General features: G+C 54.1%; 3 protein-coding genes across 3 annotated transcripts; 1 reads left to right on the forward strand and 2 right to left on the reverse strand.

Moving 5' to 3' along the window:
- Window positions 1-1,010: 1,010 nt before the first annotated feature.
- Window positions 1,011-1,349, forward strand: BZA05DRAFT_405461 (uncharacterized protein). Its single transcript, XM_051484411.1, has one exon. It carries the CDS (start codon window positions 1,071-1,073, stop codon window positions 1,311-1,313), a length of 243 nt encoding a protein of 80 aa, XP_051337431.1. The 5' UTR covers window positions 1,011-1,070; the 3' UTR covers window positions 1,314-1,349.
- A 5,093-nt stretch (window positions 1,350-6,442) lies between these two features.
- BZA05DRAFT_127918 (ankyrin repeat-containing domain protein) lies at window positions 6,443-9,043 on the reverse strand. Its single transcript, XM_051478757.1, has one exon. The coding sequence runs from the start codon at window positions 8,751-8,753 to the stop codon at window positions 6,702-6,704; it is 2,052 nt and encodes a 683-aa protein (XP_051337432.1). The 5' UTR covers window positions 8,754-9,043; the 3' UTR covers window positions 6,443-6,701.
- Window positions 9,044-11,357: 2,314 nt separating this feature from the next.
- BZA05DRAFT_457775 (uncharacterized protein) lies at window positions 11,358-12,774 on the reverse strand (the record flags this gene model as incomplete). Its single annotated transcript, XM_051487584.1, has 4 exons — window positions 11,358-11,897; window positions 11,970-12,159; window positions 12,287-12,537; window positions 12,601-12,774. 4 exons carry the CDS (start codon window positions 12,772-12,774, stop codon window positions 11,358-11,360), a joined length of 1,155 nt encoding a protein of 384 aa, XP_051337433.1.
- Between the last annotated feature and the right edge of the window lie 3,193 nt (window positions 12,775-15,967).

Consider the following 15,967-nt stretch of genomic DNA (forward strand, 5'->3'; position numbering starts at 1 on the left):
GCCTGGTGGGGGACGGGGGGAGGGGGGTTCGCTAACTACTGTAACTATTGCAGCACGAAATCACGCAAGATGATCAACGATTGGTTATATGTAAACTATCATATGTAGCGCAATATAATGATGGATTGGGGGCAGTCACGGTCGCGGTCGTGGCCGCCCACCATGGTCTTGATCAATGCGACGAGTCTCCATAGCTCTAGTTACATACATGATACGGCACGGATGGTGCAGGTGCGGGTGTGATAAACGGTAGCCTAATTGTACTCTACCTATCATAGGTATCTGGTAGCTACATACACGTATGTTGAGATGTAGAGTACATGGCGTGAGCTGTCATGATCCAACTGCATCCGTAGATACCGTATCCGTTCGTTCGTTCTTTCGTTCGTTCGTTCGTTCGTTCGTTTTTCCCTGCCGGCTCGATGTTATAGGTGAAGTGGGGGAGGGGGGACGCCTGATCGCTAGCCCACCTACCTACGTCCGCACCTATGTAGCTGAGATATGTATCATGTTGTCCCATCACATCACATCACATCGGCACGGATGCTGCATGAGTTTTGAATTTCGCCAATTCGTCAATCCGAACCACTCGGATCCGTGGGCGTTGAACTTGCGCGTTGGGGGCCAAAAGTGAGGCCTCGCGAGGCCTCGCCTGGCGAATCGAATCGAGTCGAATCTGCCTCGCCAGGTTCCAGGCCGGAGTGATGGGCTGTGAGTCGCTCAAGAGGTCGAATCCTATGTATGCATGTATTGTACGAATTCCTCTGCCGTTCGTTCCCGGGTTCTGCGTGTCTCTGAAGTACATACTTGGCGAGGGCGTGCATGTATATAGTTGGTATGGTATGGGAGATATCTGCTCACGGGAACAAACACCGGTCAAATCACAAGTACCAATGTACAGGTACTTACAGCAGGTACGCACATACACACTCGCAGCGAAATTTGCAGATGTTGCTCAGTGCCGAGTCTAGTTCTGGATGACTTGTAATTGGAATTCTCATGGTGAAAACCCTCGCCAAAAGGCATCAGAACCATCGCGATGCACCCAGCTCCTCCCCGCTGACCACCCTATGCCCGTGCTCGTGCTCATGCCCATGCCCATGTGTATTCTATGTACGTGTGTAGATACCGTATGCATGCACTCCACATTCCTGAAGTGCAATTTTGCTTCTGCTAGACGCCACCTTGACGCATTGGGACTTATAGTTTTCTCGCCCCGCAACTGCACCGTAAGCCCGCTGTCCATGGGTTCAGCCGCGCGGATCATATCTCTATCTACTATCATACTCCATGTTTTGCTCGGTAGTAACTAGATCTCGCATGCATCCCATCCCCTCCCATCCCCTCCCCTCCCCTCCCCTCCCGCCCGCGTCCTGACTGCACTGGACTGCACTGGACTGGGCTTCCCCAGAAATTCACCCTGGCGCGCGGATGCTGGAGATGAGATGGGTATGTACTCTAGGTCGATATGTGGGTATGTGGTAAGGTCAGGGCATCTCGCCTCGCGTCAACGGGCGCAGTACTGCTGCCAGTAGGTGGTAATGTGCGTTTGTTTCATATCGTTGCCGCTAGATATCGACGTAACACGGGCGTCGGGGACGTGATTTCCTTCTTTTCGCCCGTTGTTCACTCCCGAGCGGGGCTCCTGAGGTGTGGTGGAGGTGGAGTTTAGTCGCCGCTTGTTAGTTGTCTCAGGCAAGCCGCTATCCGAGCTGTTGTTGTGGTTGTCGTGATCTTGCACGGATGTGGGACACTGGTCCGCTCCGTTTAGTTAGTCTCCATTACCATTCCCCTCCCTCTTCTCTATCTATTGTTGCGCATCGTTGCGCACATTCATGCACTACTCTGAATACAGCAGATTGAGCGTCGGAGCTGAGAATCTTGAACCGTGAGATTTGCAGTGCAGTGCCAGTGCAGTACGGGCGGGCTGCGAGTGTGCTCAGCTAGCTAAGCTGGCTAGCTGCTCTAGAGTAGGTAGTGGGGAAGCGGCTCGCCTCGTATCGTATCGTCTCGCCCCTCCACCTCCACTCTTTGGCTGCTACCTATTGGCTATGATGTGACGGCGGGACTCCAGTGGATTGAGGGTGGGGGGGGGGGGGGGGGGGGGGGGGGGGGGGGTCGTTCTCGCTCCAGGATAGTTCTAGCTGCTCTGTGAAAGCGGATAAGCATCATGTCTAAGGCCCCCCAGGGCTGGGGTATGTTCTGCGCCGAGAACCACGGCTACACTCTCGAATCAGAAGACCCACCATCTGTCGTCCAAGAGAAGCTACAGCCCTCCCTCCCTCGCTCGCTGTCCCGTGTCCCGTGTCCTCAAGATCGATCCAAACACATTCCTCGCTGGCGGGAGATGACTGGTCGCGTTGGACCAGGCTCTCTTACAACCTGTATGATACATACCCCGCCCATGCCTCGCCGCATTCCAAACGCGCGTTGGTGGTGGTTGTAACTTGTGTCGGATCGGGCGGGGTTCGTGACCGTCCCGTCCAGTTGTGGAAAAGAGTGAGTGCTTGCGTGTGAAGATGCTGTTTGCCCGCTGCGATCGCACTCTGGTTTGGTTGGCGGAGGATATGTAGAGTATGTGCATACGGACTCGGCCCTGGGGCACTCAACTCGTGCGAATCCTCTCTCCTCCTCCCGGACGGCGTCAAGCGCGCGAAAACCAGTCCAACCCCTCGGCGCGATCACGCACTGGCACTCGCGCAACCCGGACTCGGACTCGGACTCGGAGCGTCGAGTGTGCATCGTACAGGACATAGAGTATATAATCTCAACCGGCGTATTCGCTTCGGCATCCCTGGGTACCTCCACGCACTCGCCCGTGCGTGGGTATCAGCGCAGGCTGTTCCTCGGTTCCTCTGTGCCCTCCCTCCCCCTTGGAACTTGATGTGAAGCGGATCGAAGCGGCAGTACGAAAGGCGAACGGTCAATCGCAGCCTGTAGTGGATGCGGAGCTAGGTACTATACTTTGAGTAGCCACAGAGTAGAGTAGGGTCGATACGGCCCAGCCGGGGTCGGAGGGACACAGGGACCGCCTGTGTGCGGCATGATTGGTCACTCGTGGGATAACTAGAGAAACCGTTCATTCCACCTCATCCCCAAAAATTATCCGCCCAAACGACATCTTCATTCCTTACATAAAACTCCTATTCTCGGCCATCATCCGGCCTCTTATTTCGCCCTCTTCAACCGATCTTGGACTATGCCTCGACGTTGGCACACCTGCATTCCAGTAGCAATTAGCCGCGTTCCCGCTAACGGCAGCCAAGGGAAACAGCGACAAATTGTACTTATCGTCGGTCTCACTCCTCCATGGCAGCAATCGCTTTGAGCAGTCGCTTCACGATATCTGAATAGCGCTTTTGAGTGGCTATATTCAATGCCGTGAGACCCAGGCTGGTCTTGGCCTTTATGTTGGGATTCCGGCGGAGCAGTTCATCCACTATACTTGTGTGTCCGCTCTGGACCGCCAGGTGAAGCGCTGTCCAGCCGTCTCTATCCGTGGCCTTTATGTCGGCATTCCAGATAAGCAGTACCCGCACTGCATATATGCGCCCGCCCTCAGCCGCTATGAGCAGTGCTGTGAGACCCCGGCTGGTCTTGGCCTCTATGTCGGCATTCCGATCGAGCAATAGCCTCAATGTCTTGTATCTTCCGTACGCGGCAGCCTCGTGGAGCGGTGTACGGTTGTCTTTCGTCGTAGCCTGTACGTCGGCATTCCGGTCGAGCAGTAACTGCACTGTATCTGGGTCAAAGTTCCGGGCTGCCAGATGAAGCGGTGTCAAATCGTCTTTCGTCGTAGCCTTTATGTCGTCATTCCGGTCGAGCAGGAGCTGCACTGTAGCTGTGTGTCCCATCTGAGCCGCCAACTGTAGCGCCGTACAACCGTGGAGCTCCTTGGCTTTAATGTCGGCATTCCGGTCGAGCAGAAGCTGCACTGTAGCTGTGTGTCCGTCTCCAGCCGCTGCGAGTAGTGCCGTATAACTTTTGTCATTCTTGGCCTCTATGTCGGCATTCCGATCGAGCAGTAGCCGCACTGTATTCGTGGATCCGTAATGTGCCGCTACGATCAGCACCGTAGCACCCCCGAATCGCGTGGCTTTGATATCGGCATTACGGTCGAGCAGAAGCTGTACTGTAGCTGTGTGTCCGTTTCTGACTGCGTGGTGAAGCGATGTCCAGGAGTCATTATCTATCGCTTCGATGCCGGCATTTCGGTCGAGCAGTAGCTGCACTGTAGCTGTGTGTCCCATCTGAGCCGCGAACTGCAGCGCCGTAAAACCGTGGAGCTCCTTGGCTTCAATGTCGGCATTCCAGTCGAGAAGAAGCTGCACTGTAGCTGTGTGTCCGCCCCAAGCCGCTAAGTGAAGCGGCCTCCGAGACGCCTCCGCCTGCTCGGCCTCTATGTCAGCGCCCTGGTCGAGTAGGTGTTTCGCTGTATCGGTATGCCCGTTGATGACTGCGAAGTGAAGCGGAGTTCTTCCTGCAGTGGTGTCTATGGCCTCGATGCTGAGGCCCAGACTTTGTACGAGCGACATGACGGCGATGGTGTTTCCCCTGCCAGCGGCGGCGTGTAACAGAGACGTCCTGGAACTATAGGGTGTCATGTGATATCGAACTGAGGTGGTAAGATTGATGCTGCCCTTTCGAAGCCGTTGCAATTGCCCCACAATGAGCCCCTCTCCGGCCACGCGGCCACCAGTTTCCCTCCCGCTCCGGCTGTACATGTCGCCATTGTTCAGCTCGGAAATATTTACTGGAAGACAAATGATCGATAAGTTCGGAATCTGGGCCATGCTCAGCCCACTGAGCTGGCTCGACCTAGAATCCGACGTTCGGATGCTCCTAAGAGAGCCGATTGCTGAATTTCCGGCTGCCTGTTTATTCACTCCATTCTCAACCGGAGTCTGCTCATGCTCGGTTGAGAAATGGCGAAAGCACCTTTCCGATATTGTGGAGAGGATCGAAGTTCGGGAACGAACCGAGGATACATCATCATCCCCCGACGAAGCATCCACCATGCGCGCCTCGAGGCTCGGATTCGCCTCCATGATTGCCGTCATGAATCGTTTCAGTTCGGCCATGTCGCGTTGCACTTGCTGCGTCGACGAACTAAGGTACACCGTAAATGTCTGTAGCATGTACATACACGCGGTCATGGGGCATAAGAGGTGGGGGATAAACCGGAAATTATTGGACCTACCATGTGTAAATGCCGAGTAACAGGCTCAGAGATGTCTTATGCATTTGCAGGTTTCGCAGAATCTTCGCGATATCCTGGTCTTTTGCCGCCCATTTGCCGCGATCCCAGATACCAAACTTGGACTTGGGATCGTCGCTGTGGTCGGTCTTGAGGCCCTTGAGCTCTTTATCGAGTTCGGAGAAAGTGCACACACAGCCCGTCAAAGTAGCGACCAGATCCTCGACGTAGATTCTAGATTTCCGGGCCATGCTCTGCTCAGTGAAGTGGACTATGAAGTCCTCCAGCTGGCCAAAGATCGCGTGCAGTGATTTGACCTCGGCGAGCACGTTACGCGCGGTACTGGGAGCGTCGATAGTGGTGGAAAGGAGCCCGATGACCTTTGCTCCGATTTGCAATAGTCCCGTAACTGACGTTGCAACCGAAAGAGGGTCCATGACTTGCTAACCAAAGTATGGGTGTGTAGTGAGCTACCTATTGGACGCCGGCTGGTGGTAGAGATCCAGTGTCATTATATACCACAATATTCCCCGCAGATGCACAGCCCTGCGAAACACCTATCTAGGAGCCTCGTGGCTTAGCGGTACCGGTAGCTAGATACGAGCGGCATGCAGCCATTGGCAACGTTTCTTTTGAAAACCCGCCGGAGCACTTGGACACATCGGGCAGGACGCCAGAAGGCACCGAGTCCGTCGGACGCGGCGGCGGTGGTGCACGTGGTGGCGGATTGCGAACCTAAATCGTGTGCAGAACGCTTCTCAAAATATCGAAGGCTAATCGTACGGCTCCATGTCTGGCGTACTGCGGGTATGATGACATAGCCCGGCAGAGGGAACGGTGAAAATAAACAAGATGGAAAAGTTGGGGTTGTATTCAACTTCGAAGAACCATCGAATATGGCTCTCCTCTGCTGCCTAGAACGTTTGGTGCCACCCGATCCGGCTAGTTCGGCTCTCCCTACCATTCGGATACACCGATCTGACTAGCTCATCCTCCTATCTTATCTGATCGCCCATCTATCCTACATCCCTCCTCCCATGGTGGTGGCAGACAACTCCCAGTCACAGCCGGGGGGCAGCTAACTACTAGGAGTCCTGTGGGGCATAGCGATCTCGAACCACCCGGCAGCGAATGTAATATACAAATACCTATTCAACAGGCGAGAGTACGGAAGAAATTCCCACTCGCACGTACCTACGGCATTCCCATCCCGATCCTCCGCTGCGACTGCCACAACTCTTATGTACGACTACTAATGTTACTACTATGTACTGTGTATCACGTGGTCTCGTAGTCAGTCCATGTCCCCAGCAGGCGTACCTCGTGGGTCTCTCTACGAAGTTCCGATGGGGAGCACGGGCGTATTGGAGCCACTAGTGTCTATAGCCTCTAGCCCACGCGGCACCTGTGCTGCGGCATGATTGTCATTCTCTACAGCTAGGGGCAGCGGCGTTCAACAGTACTGATCTTTGGCCTGGACGTCAGCTCCGCGGTCGAGTAGCAATTACAATATATCAGGGAACCCATCACGTGACACCCGGTGAAGCGGTGTCCGGCCGTCCTTGTCCCTTGTCTTGATGTCTGTACCGCGGTCGAGTAGTAGCTGCACTACAACCGTGTGTTCGTTCTGTGCCGCTAGGTGAAGCGGCGCCAAATCGCCGCTCTGCTTGGCCTCAATGTCGGCACCACGGTCGAGCAGCAGCTGGGTTATGGCTAGATTCCCGTTCATGGCCGCTCGATGAAGCGCCGTGTGGCCGCTGTTGGCGTTGGCCTCAATGTTCGCGCCGCGGTCCAGTAGTAGCTGCACTGTAGCTATGTGTCCGTTCTGGACCGCTCGGTGAAGCGGTGTCCAGTTGCCGCTCTGATTGGCCTCAATGTCGGCGTCCGAGTCGAGCAGCAGCTGTACTGTATCTATGTGCCCGTTCTGAGTCGCTGCGTGCAGCGCGGTAAAGCCCAGATCCGTCGTAGCCTCAGTATCGGCAGCCCGGTCGAGCAGTAGCTGCACTGTCGCTCCGTGTCCTTCGTAGGCCGCTGTGAGCAGTGCCGTGAAGCCCTCATCGGTCTTGGCCTCAATTTCAGCACCTCGGTCAAGAAGTAGCCGTATTGCGACTGTGTATCCGCCCTGGGCCGCTTGGTAAAGGGCCGTACGACCACTTTTCGTCTTAGCCTCGATGTTAGCACCGCATTCGAGCAGCAACCTTAATGTAGTTGTGTGCCCACTCTGTGCCGCTTGGTGGATCGGCGTACAATCGTTGGTTGCCTTGGCCTCGATGTCGGCTCCTCGGTCGAGAAGTAGCTGCGCTATAGTGGTGTGCCCGTGCAAGGCCGCTCGGTGGAGTGCCGTGTGACTGGTGTTGGTCCTGGCCTCAATGTCGGCACCAAGTTCGAGCAGTAGTTTCACTGTAGCTATGTGTCCGTCCAAAGCTGCTCGGTGAAGCGCCGTATGACTGTTGTTCCCCTTTGCCTCGATATTAGCACCACAGGCGAGCAGTAGCCGCACTGTACCACTAGTGAGCTCATTCAGGGCAGCTCGGCGAAGCGCCGTATGACCGCGGTTTGTCGTAGCTTCGATGTTGGCACCACGGTCGATTAGTAATCGGATTGTCGTAGTGTTCCAGTTCCAAGCTGCTCGATGAAATGCCGTGTGACCGCTGTTGGTCTTCGCCTCGATGTCGGCCCCAAGGTCGAGCAGCAGCTCTACTGTATGTAGATGACCTTTCCAGGCAGCCCGGTGAAGTGATGTCCAACCGTTGTTGTCCTTCGATTCTATGCCGGCACCGTGGTCGAGCAACTGCTGCACTGTAGTTGCACGCCCATGGTCAACGGCCGTGTGAAGCACCGTGGAACCAACGTTATCCTTAGCCTCGATATCGGCACCGCGGTGGAGTAGTAGCTGCACTATAGCTGTTTGTCCGTTTTGTGCCGCCCGATGGAGCGGTGTACAGTCGTCGGGTTCCGTGGCCTCGATATCAGCCCCGAGTTCGAGCAGCAACTGCACAGTATCGATCTTCTCTGAAACAACTGCCCTGTGCAGCGCCGAACTTTCTTCTTCCCAATCCCGGGAGTCTACATCGACGCCCAGCCTGTGTACAAGCGCTTCGACAGTGGCGTTATCTCCTTTACGAGCTGCATCATGCAACGCAGTGACCCTTTCGTTCACGGGTGTGAAGCGGTGTCGAATAACGGTGGTGATGGTGCTGCCGCTCATCCGTAGCCGTTGAAGTCCTTCCACAGAGGGCCATGCACTCCGGATATTGCGAAGTTGCACCACACTGTCGCTGGATTTCTCCTGGGCATACATGTAACCATTATTTAGTTCCGAAATGGATATAGGAAGACAGAGGAACGATATTTTTGAGATGTGCGCCAAGCTCAGCCCAGTACGTTGGGACCATTTGGAATCCATCGTGCCGGTGGTCTCGAAAGAGCTTGATGAATCGTTCTTCCACGCCTTGGTGTATTCCCTAGTCTCCGCTAGAATTCCTGCTATCATGGGCTCTGCGACGTCCGGGAACGTCTTCCTGACAGCTGTCAGAGACTGCTCGAGTTCTGCCATGGCGTCTTGCAGTTTTTGCGTTGAAGTACTAATCTTTGTCAGCAGTGATACGTAGAAACGCAACGGCTGGACGGGAGAGAGATCATCAATCCGCCTTAAACGGCTGGGTGTCGCCTAGGTATGGGAGTTGCCATCACACATCGGTGAGGACCCAGGACTAACCATGTGTACACCGACAGCAACAAGCTCAAAGCTATCGTGAGCATCTGCAGGTTCCGCAGTATCTTTGCGATATCCGGATCCTCCGCGGCCCACCTAGCACCCTCCAAGCGCCTACGCTGAGGCCTATTACTGTTGCCGCTGCCAGCCGCCCTTACACCCCCAAGCTCCTTATCCAGATCCGAGACAGTACGCACACAGCCGGCCAGAGTAACGACCAGATCGTTGACATAGATCTGCGATTTTCGCGCCATGCTCTCCGGCTCGGCGAAACGGCCGACTATGCAGTCGTCCAGCTGCCGGAGAATCGCGTGCAGCGCTTGCACCTCGTCATGCACGTTACGCGCAGTGCGGGGAGCGTCGACGGCGGCGGAGATAACACTGATGATCGTTGTGCTGGCCCGCAGTAGCCCCGCGACCGATGCGGGAACCGAGAGGCGATTCATCGAGGAAACGGCAGCTTGTATGTAAGCGGTCGAAGGTTGGAGGACGGACGATAGGTCGGTGTGCGCGCGGCGTGGTGTTTGGTATGCACAGTAGGCGGCCTGTTGCGGAGTCGGGTCACTCACCCGCCCCCACCACCCCCATCCCTCTAGGTGTTCCCCTCGCTGCTGGCAGCCTTGTGCGACGCCCGGTCTTCCTTATACTCTAGGTTGTCGCATTAGTAATATCCTTCGGGACCAACCAGAGTATGATCCACGGGGATCTCGCATTAGCGATGCCGAGGACAGTGTGCTCCGTAGTCCGGCCCGAACGGCCGTCCAGACCGTTTGGAGGTAGTCCGTCCGGTCCGAGGTGGCGCCTGACAGGGTTGGTCCCAGTCCGATGGTGGCGGCCAGCCGCCCACGTCACGTGACTATGATCTACACACTAGTCCCATTACGGTCATAAACCAGCAGGCAGCAGCGAAACGAGTGAGATATAGTTAATGAGATTTGTGCGGGAGCAACTACTTTGGCACTTACGGCGATATGACGGTGGTGGCCACGACTTGCCCTTGGCCTGAGAATCATAACTACGACAGTCCTAGAGAAACCCGTTCTGATGGGTATCCGGCCATATGGGTTCGCACGGTGCACCTCACCTTGCCAGTCACTCGTTCGACCTCGTACGTACAATAGGATGTTTTGCTTCACCCTCCGGGCACTACCTACAGTGCTTCAAAAGGTATTCATGGGGGCCTGCAGGCTGCTCGCCATACGGCACCACCATATAATGTGTGATTCTACCTATCTGTGCTCGCCACATGCCGCCCCTCGGCAGTGCCTGTTCTCACCTCACACATCCTCAGCTCCGACTTGTTACCGGAGGATTAGCAGAAGGTCGTGGTTTGCTGCGCACTTTTCGGCGATGAGGTGGCCGCTCGGTGGCGGGCTATCTTGAGTACCTAGCTCGGGCAACAAATGTGAATTGGAACTTGGAAGCGAAGCCAGTATGTATTACACTGTTTCTACTGCTATGTACAGGTCCGACAGCTGCCCATCTTGCTAATAGTATCATACCAATCGTGCGGCGTCGTCATTTGCGCCTGTTCCGGGAAACCGAACCAGCAACCGCAGCCTGGTCCTCCTTAGGGGTGCCAATTGCAAACTGTCGAAGCAGCTGTGCCGTGGCCTCGTGCCCATTATTTTCGGCTAGTTGCAGAGCCGTCCAGCCGTGCCTATCTCTGGCGTGGACAACAGCACCGTGGTCGAGCAGTAGTTGTATTATAGCATCCCACTTATAAAGCGCCGCCACGTGAAGTGGCGTCCGGTCGTATTTGCCTTTGGCTTCGATATCGACACCCAGGTTAAGTAGAAGCTGCAATGCATCTGCATGTCCGTTCTGGACTGCCAGGTGAACATGTGTCCAGTCGTTGTCCACGGCCTCGGCACACCGGTCGAGTAGTAGCTGGACTGTAGCTGTGTGTCCTTGTTGAGTCGCTATGTTCAGCGGCGTAGAACCCCGGTTTTCTTTGGCTTCGATGTCGGCATTACGGTCGAGCAGTAGTTGTACTTTAGCTGTGTCTCCGTCCTCAGCCGCCATGTGCAACGCGGTGAATCCTCGGATGGTCATCACCTCTATGTCCGCATTCCAGTCGAGCAGTAACTCCATTGTAGCTGTGTGTCCGAAGCGGGTTGCTGACTGAAGTGATGTTCAGTCGTTGTGGTCCGTGGCTTCGACGTCGGCATTCCGATCGAGCAGCAGCCGCACTCTATCTATATGTCCGCTTTTGGTCGCTAAGAGCAACGCTGTAAAACCTTGTTTTCCCTTGGCTTCAATGTCGGCATTGCGGTCAAGCAGAAGCCGCACTGTAGCTGTGGATCCTTTGTCGACTGCTAGGTGAAGCGGTGTCCGATCTTTATCGTTAGTGGACTCGATGTTGGCATTCCGGTCGAGCAGTAGCCGCACTGTAGCTATGTGTCCGTACTGAGCCGCTAAGTGCAATGCCGTAGCATGCCGGTTTTACTTGACTTCAATGTCGGCATTCTGGTCGAGCAGTAGCTGCACTGTAGGTCTATGTCCGTAGCGGGCTGCTAAGTGAAGTAGTGTCCAGCCGGAGTCGAACCTAGCGTCGACATCGGCATTCCGGTCGAGAAGTAGCTGCACTGTAGCTACGTGTCCGATGTACACCGCTATGTGCAGTGGCGTAAAGCCTTCGCCATCCCGGGACTCAACGTCGACACCTGGCGTTTGTAGAAGAGCCTTGACCGTGATGTCATCTCCCTGGCGAGCTGCTTCGTGTAGTGTAATGACTTGCTCTGTAACTGGGGCCAAGCGATGCCGAACCGTGGTGGTGGTGGTGATCTTGCGGTGGCGTTTCCATGGCTTTTTAATCCTTCCTAAGGAGAGCAACCCACCCGTGATGCTCTGTAGTTGCGCCCCGCTGTCGCCGGTTTTCCCCTGGTCATACATACTGCCGTTATTCAGCTCGCAACTGTATACCGGAAGATAGAGGACGGATATATTCGATATCTGGGCCAGGCTCAGACCGGTGAGCTGAGACTATTTGGATTCCGTCGTGCGGGTGGTCTTGAAAGAACTAGCTGATGAGTCCATAGCCGCTTTCTTTTATACCCGAGTCTCAGCCAGAACTCTGCAAAAGCCGTGTCCAGATGCTGCCGAAAGGCCTAGCAATGCATCGTCGTTACGCTCAAGAGGAGTTGCTGCTGCTATACGCTCGACAAGGTCCGGGACCGCCTCCCTGACTGTCACCATGAACTGCTTCAGTTCTTTCATGTCGGGTTGCAGTTGCTGAGTTGATGCACTAGGTAATAAGCTCTGTATCAGCAACTATTCGTACGCACGTGTTGGCCGTGTGCGAAAGAGATCAGGCTTCGGGAAGGGCTGGGTGGAGCCCCGGGGAAGTATCATCGACGGGACCCTAGACTAACCATGCATAAACCGACAGCAATAGATTCAGCGAAGTCTTATGCATCTGTAGGTTCCGCAGTATTTTGGCGATATCCTGTTCTTTGGCTGCCCACTTGACGCTGTCCCAAGGCCGAAACTGATATTTGGTGCTGTAGGCGTAGTCCGTCTTGACGCCTTTGAGGTCCCTATCTAGCTCAGAGAATTTACACACGCAGCCCGTCAGGATGACAACCAGGTCGTCGATTGCAATCCTGGATTTGCGAGCTATGCTCTGTTGGGCGAAAATTACGATGAAGTCGTCCAGCTAGCGAAATATCCCGTGGAGTGCTTGTACTTCTACGAGAGTGTTGCGGGCAGTGCTGGGGGCGTCGATCGCGGTGGAAAGAAAGCCGATGACCTTGGCTCCGACCTGCAACAACCATGCTACCGATGGGGCAATCGAAAGAGGGTCCATCGTGGAAGTAGTGGCCGGTTGACGCTCGTGGTCCGGTGGGCAGAGGGTGTTCATAGGCGATCACGGGGTTCGTGATGTGCGGCTGTAAGCGCACATCATGCATGGTATCGGTGGCACCTATGTATCAAATCTTGCACACGTTCCACGGATTCACCGTGTAGAGACAATCAATCAAAGCGGATACTATTTGTACCATGTCGTCCGATCAGCGACTCAAGTGCCAATGCGCAGCGCTACAATACCTAGGTAAATCGCTTCGAGCCCTCTATATATATGCTCGTTGGATCCAAGGCACGATATTCATACGTAGGAGATACTCAGATCTTTTGGCTTCCAAAACACGTACGGCCGCCACGGCGATCCACCAAGGGCCATTACCATCTTCACTGGTACAACACTAGGAGTGATACCTTATGCATGTGTAGATTCCGCACGATCTCCGCGATATCCCGGATTTTTGCCGCCCACTTGACACCAGCCCAGGTATCACACTTTGACCGAGGATCGTCTCCAATGTCCACAGCCTGTTTTGAGGCTTTTCCGCTCCCTATCGAGTTTAGAGGAGCTGTACACGCAGCCCGTCGACATAGGTAGGTACTACCCTGTGAAATTTGCACCTTAAGCGTAACCGCGGATTCCCACGGTGTAATTCCTCGGCGGCGGTGCCACTACTCATATATGTAGGTATTCCAACAGAGTTGCGAAAGAATCTTCCAGTGAAGTTCAACCTCGTTCCTATTACTCTCGACTTCTTGCAGCTGCTGGTGGCGGCAAAGAACCCCCCGTTATCATCAGTGCTATCCTATGGATCGTAACGCGCTGGAGTTCCAAAATCGCCTCAGAAATGGCCACTCCTCCACCCACCCAGTCGCACCACCAACACCCCGGAGTAGGGCTGTGACTAGATAGAGTTTTTCTTTAGATACGAATAAAGGGTTTCAATCATATTATGGTAGTTCTAATGATGGTTTAAGGCTAGCTTTCCACCCAGAAGCGCAAATTAACTTTCCACGACCATACTGGCCCACCACCACATGACCCTTGCCCTCAACCCCTAGAACTCATAAAATATGATGTAGCCACTCTAGAAATTGATGTGACGCAGCGGCGCCCCCCAGACCTTACGCGATCATTGGGTTTTGGACGCAAATGTCGACATTTTTCGTCATCTCAAAACGAGGCTAATTTTTGTCCGGCGGTCTATGCCATCGTAACATTTTTAAAAATAGGATTTATTCTGGGTTACCTTTCGTAGCAATACTGAAGATCATAAGCAACCCTCAGAGGTAAATATGGAAGAATAAAAATGTCGTCTCCTCGAGAAGAATTTGGACACTTGGACCGCTTCTATAGCCTTCCACGACAGGGCAGCTGGCGATGTGACGTTTGGAATGCGATAGAGTAGTGCTGTAGAGAAAGATTGGTGAAATCAGGGCTTCCAGGACTTGTTTTGAGACATCAGAGGTGTGATTTATCTGTCTGCCAGGTTTCAGCGAGTGATATACCGTGCGGCAGCATTTATTCATCGGTGCTTTGTCTTTTGGAAAGTTGATGACCGTCAAGGGCTTTTAATGTATCATCTCTTTGCCCCCAGAGTATTCATTATTTAGGTGACGATTTTTGTGCTGAATGGGGCAAGTTTGTATCTGAAATTGCGACTTGCCAGATGGCGAAGATCTCTCGCGCCTCTTCTCGTTTAAAACCTCAATCACAAGCGTGAAAAACTTTCAAAATTCACTAGATTGTAGCCACGAACCAAGAGAACAACTCTCTCCGCAAATTCTTTGGACATATTCTGGCCTACTTTTGGAGATTTTCCGGGTTGAGTGGAGTCGCGTGGCCATTTTGGAACTCTAAGTCTAAAGTTACGATCCAAGTGATGGATGAGGTTGAATTTAAGGGGTAACCAGTGGGAGTGGTTGTTACATGAGGTGTAGCTGTCGGGTTGGGATGGGTTGCCGTTCTGGTAGTGGCGATGCAGCCCTGTAGACTGTAGAACATGAGAACCAAAGTCCCGAAGTCTTGCCTACTACCGTACATTCGTGGACTCTGCTATTTCGAATCCAGAGATTTACCATCGTAACGTACTTGCTTGAACATATCCGACTCGTTAAGTGCAATGCTTATTTATGCTGCCTATTCTGTTCTAAGCCGAGACGGCCGGATCAGAGGGCGAGCACCCACGCTCAACTCGCAGCGCCAGCCTTCGGCAGACCGTCCAGTTCGGCCCGAGACGGGACGGCGTGCAATAGACCGTCCATGTAGCCATCGCCGTCCCTCTCTTGAGTCAAACTGAGCTCCCTAGTGTGGGATTCGGGGCGGGGGCGCCTCCGTGTTGCAGTAAGCGGCGGGCGGCGAGCGGCGGTAACTATGGTGAGACCAAGATGTGAAGGCGGGTAGACCTGATGCCGTCTCTCAACGTTGAAATGTCCTCTGATACTGCTTTTATGTTCGTCTACATAGTCGGTCAGTCTCTTGTTCAATACATCAGACGCACCTATTATCAACCACCACAGATATCCTCAAAAGGTTCATAGACGATAGGCCTCCTTTTCTTCCGTTGCTTTTCACCTAATTGAATCAGTTCATCAGTTGTCCATACCCGTCGCGGGACTCTCACTGCTCTAGTAAACTAGACGCTGTCCGCTGAATCCACTTGCAGGGACTGGACTCACCGCGCGGGGAGGGCGTTAATCACACACAACTTGCGAAACCGGATATATTGCGCCCCGGCCGTCGTCTCCCACCAATTGCATCAGCTCCTGATAGGTCGGTTTCTCTAGCCCACCTTCATAGCATATCAACAAGAGCCCTTCGAGCATGTCTCGAGTAACGACCGCAGACACTTTTCTACCTTGATAGGTAGAGTACTCACGTCGGTGCCAAGTCCTTCAGGGCGGCGATGTTAGCCCTGCGGAGCTGCATACGCGAGGCGGGCGAGCGATGACGTTCGACGAAACCCAGGAGCCCACGGGTTCGGCAGATGATGATACTGGTACCTTGGTCTTGTTATTGAGATTCGACGAGCAGAAAACTATGCATGGATTTGGGCGTGTTGGATGCATGCATGAGGGCTAACTAACTAACCTCCCAAGCGGATGCGACGAGATGCCGGAACCCGGGCTACCGGTAGTTAGTTTCGCTTGAACGATCAACCGATTACGCCATCTGCCGCCGCTCTGCCGATCCTCAAACATTTCTAAGCCGGCGCTTGACCATTTCTAAGCCGGAGCTTGAAATTTTCGAC

Source organism: Tricharina praecox (assembly GCF_024521635.1).
Source record: "Tricharina praecox strain CBS 144465 chromosome Unknown BZA05scaffold_21, whole genome shotgun sequence".
In the NCBI taxonomy this organism is placed as follows: Eukaryota; Fungi; Ascomycota; class Pezizomycetes; order Pezizales; family Pyronemataceae; genus Tricharina; species Tricharina praecox.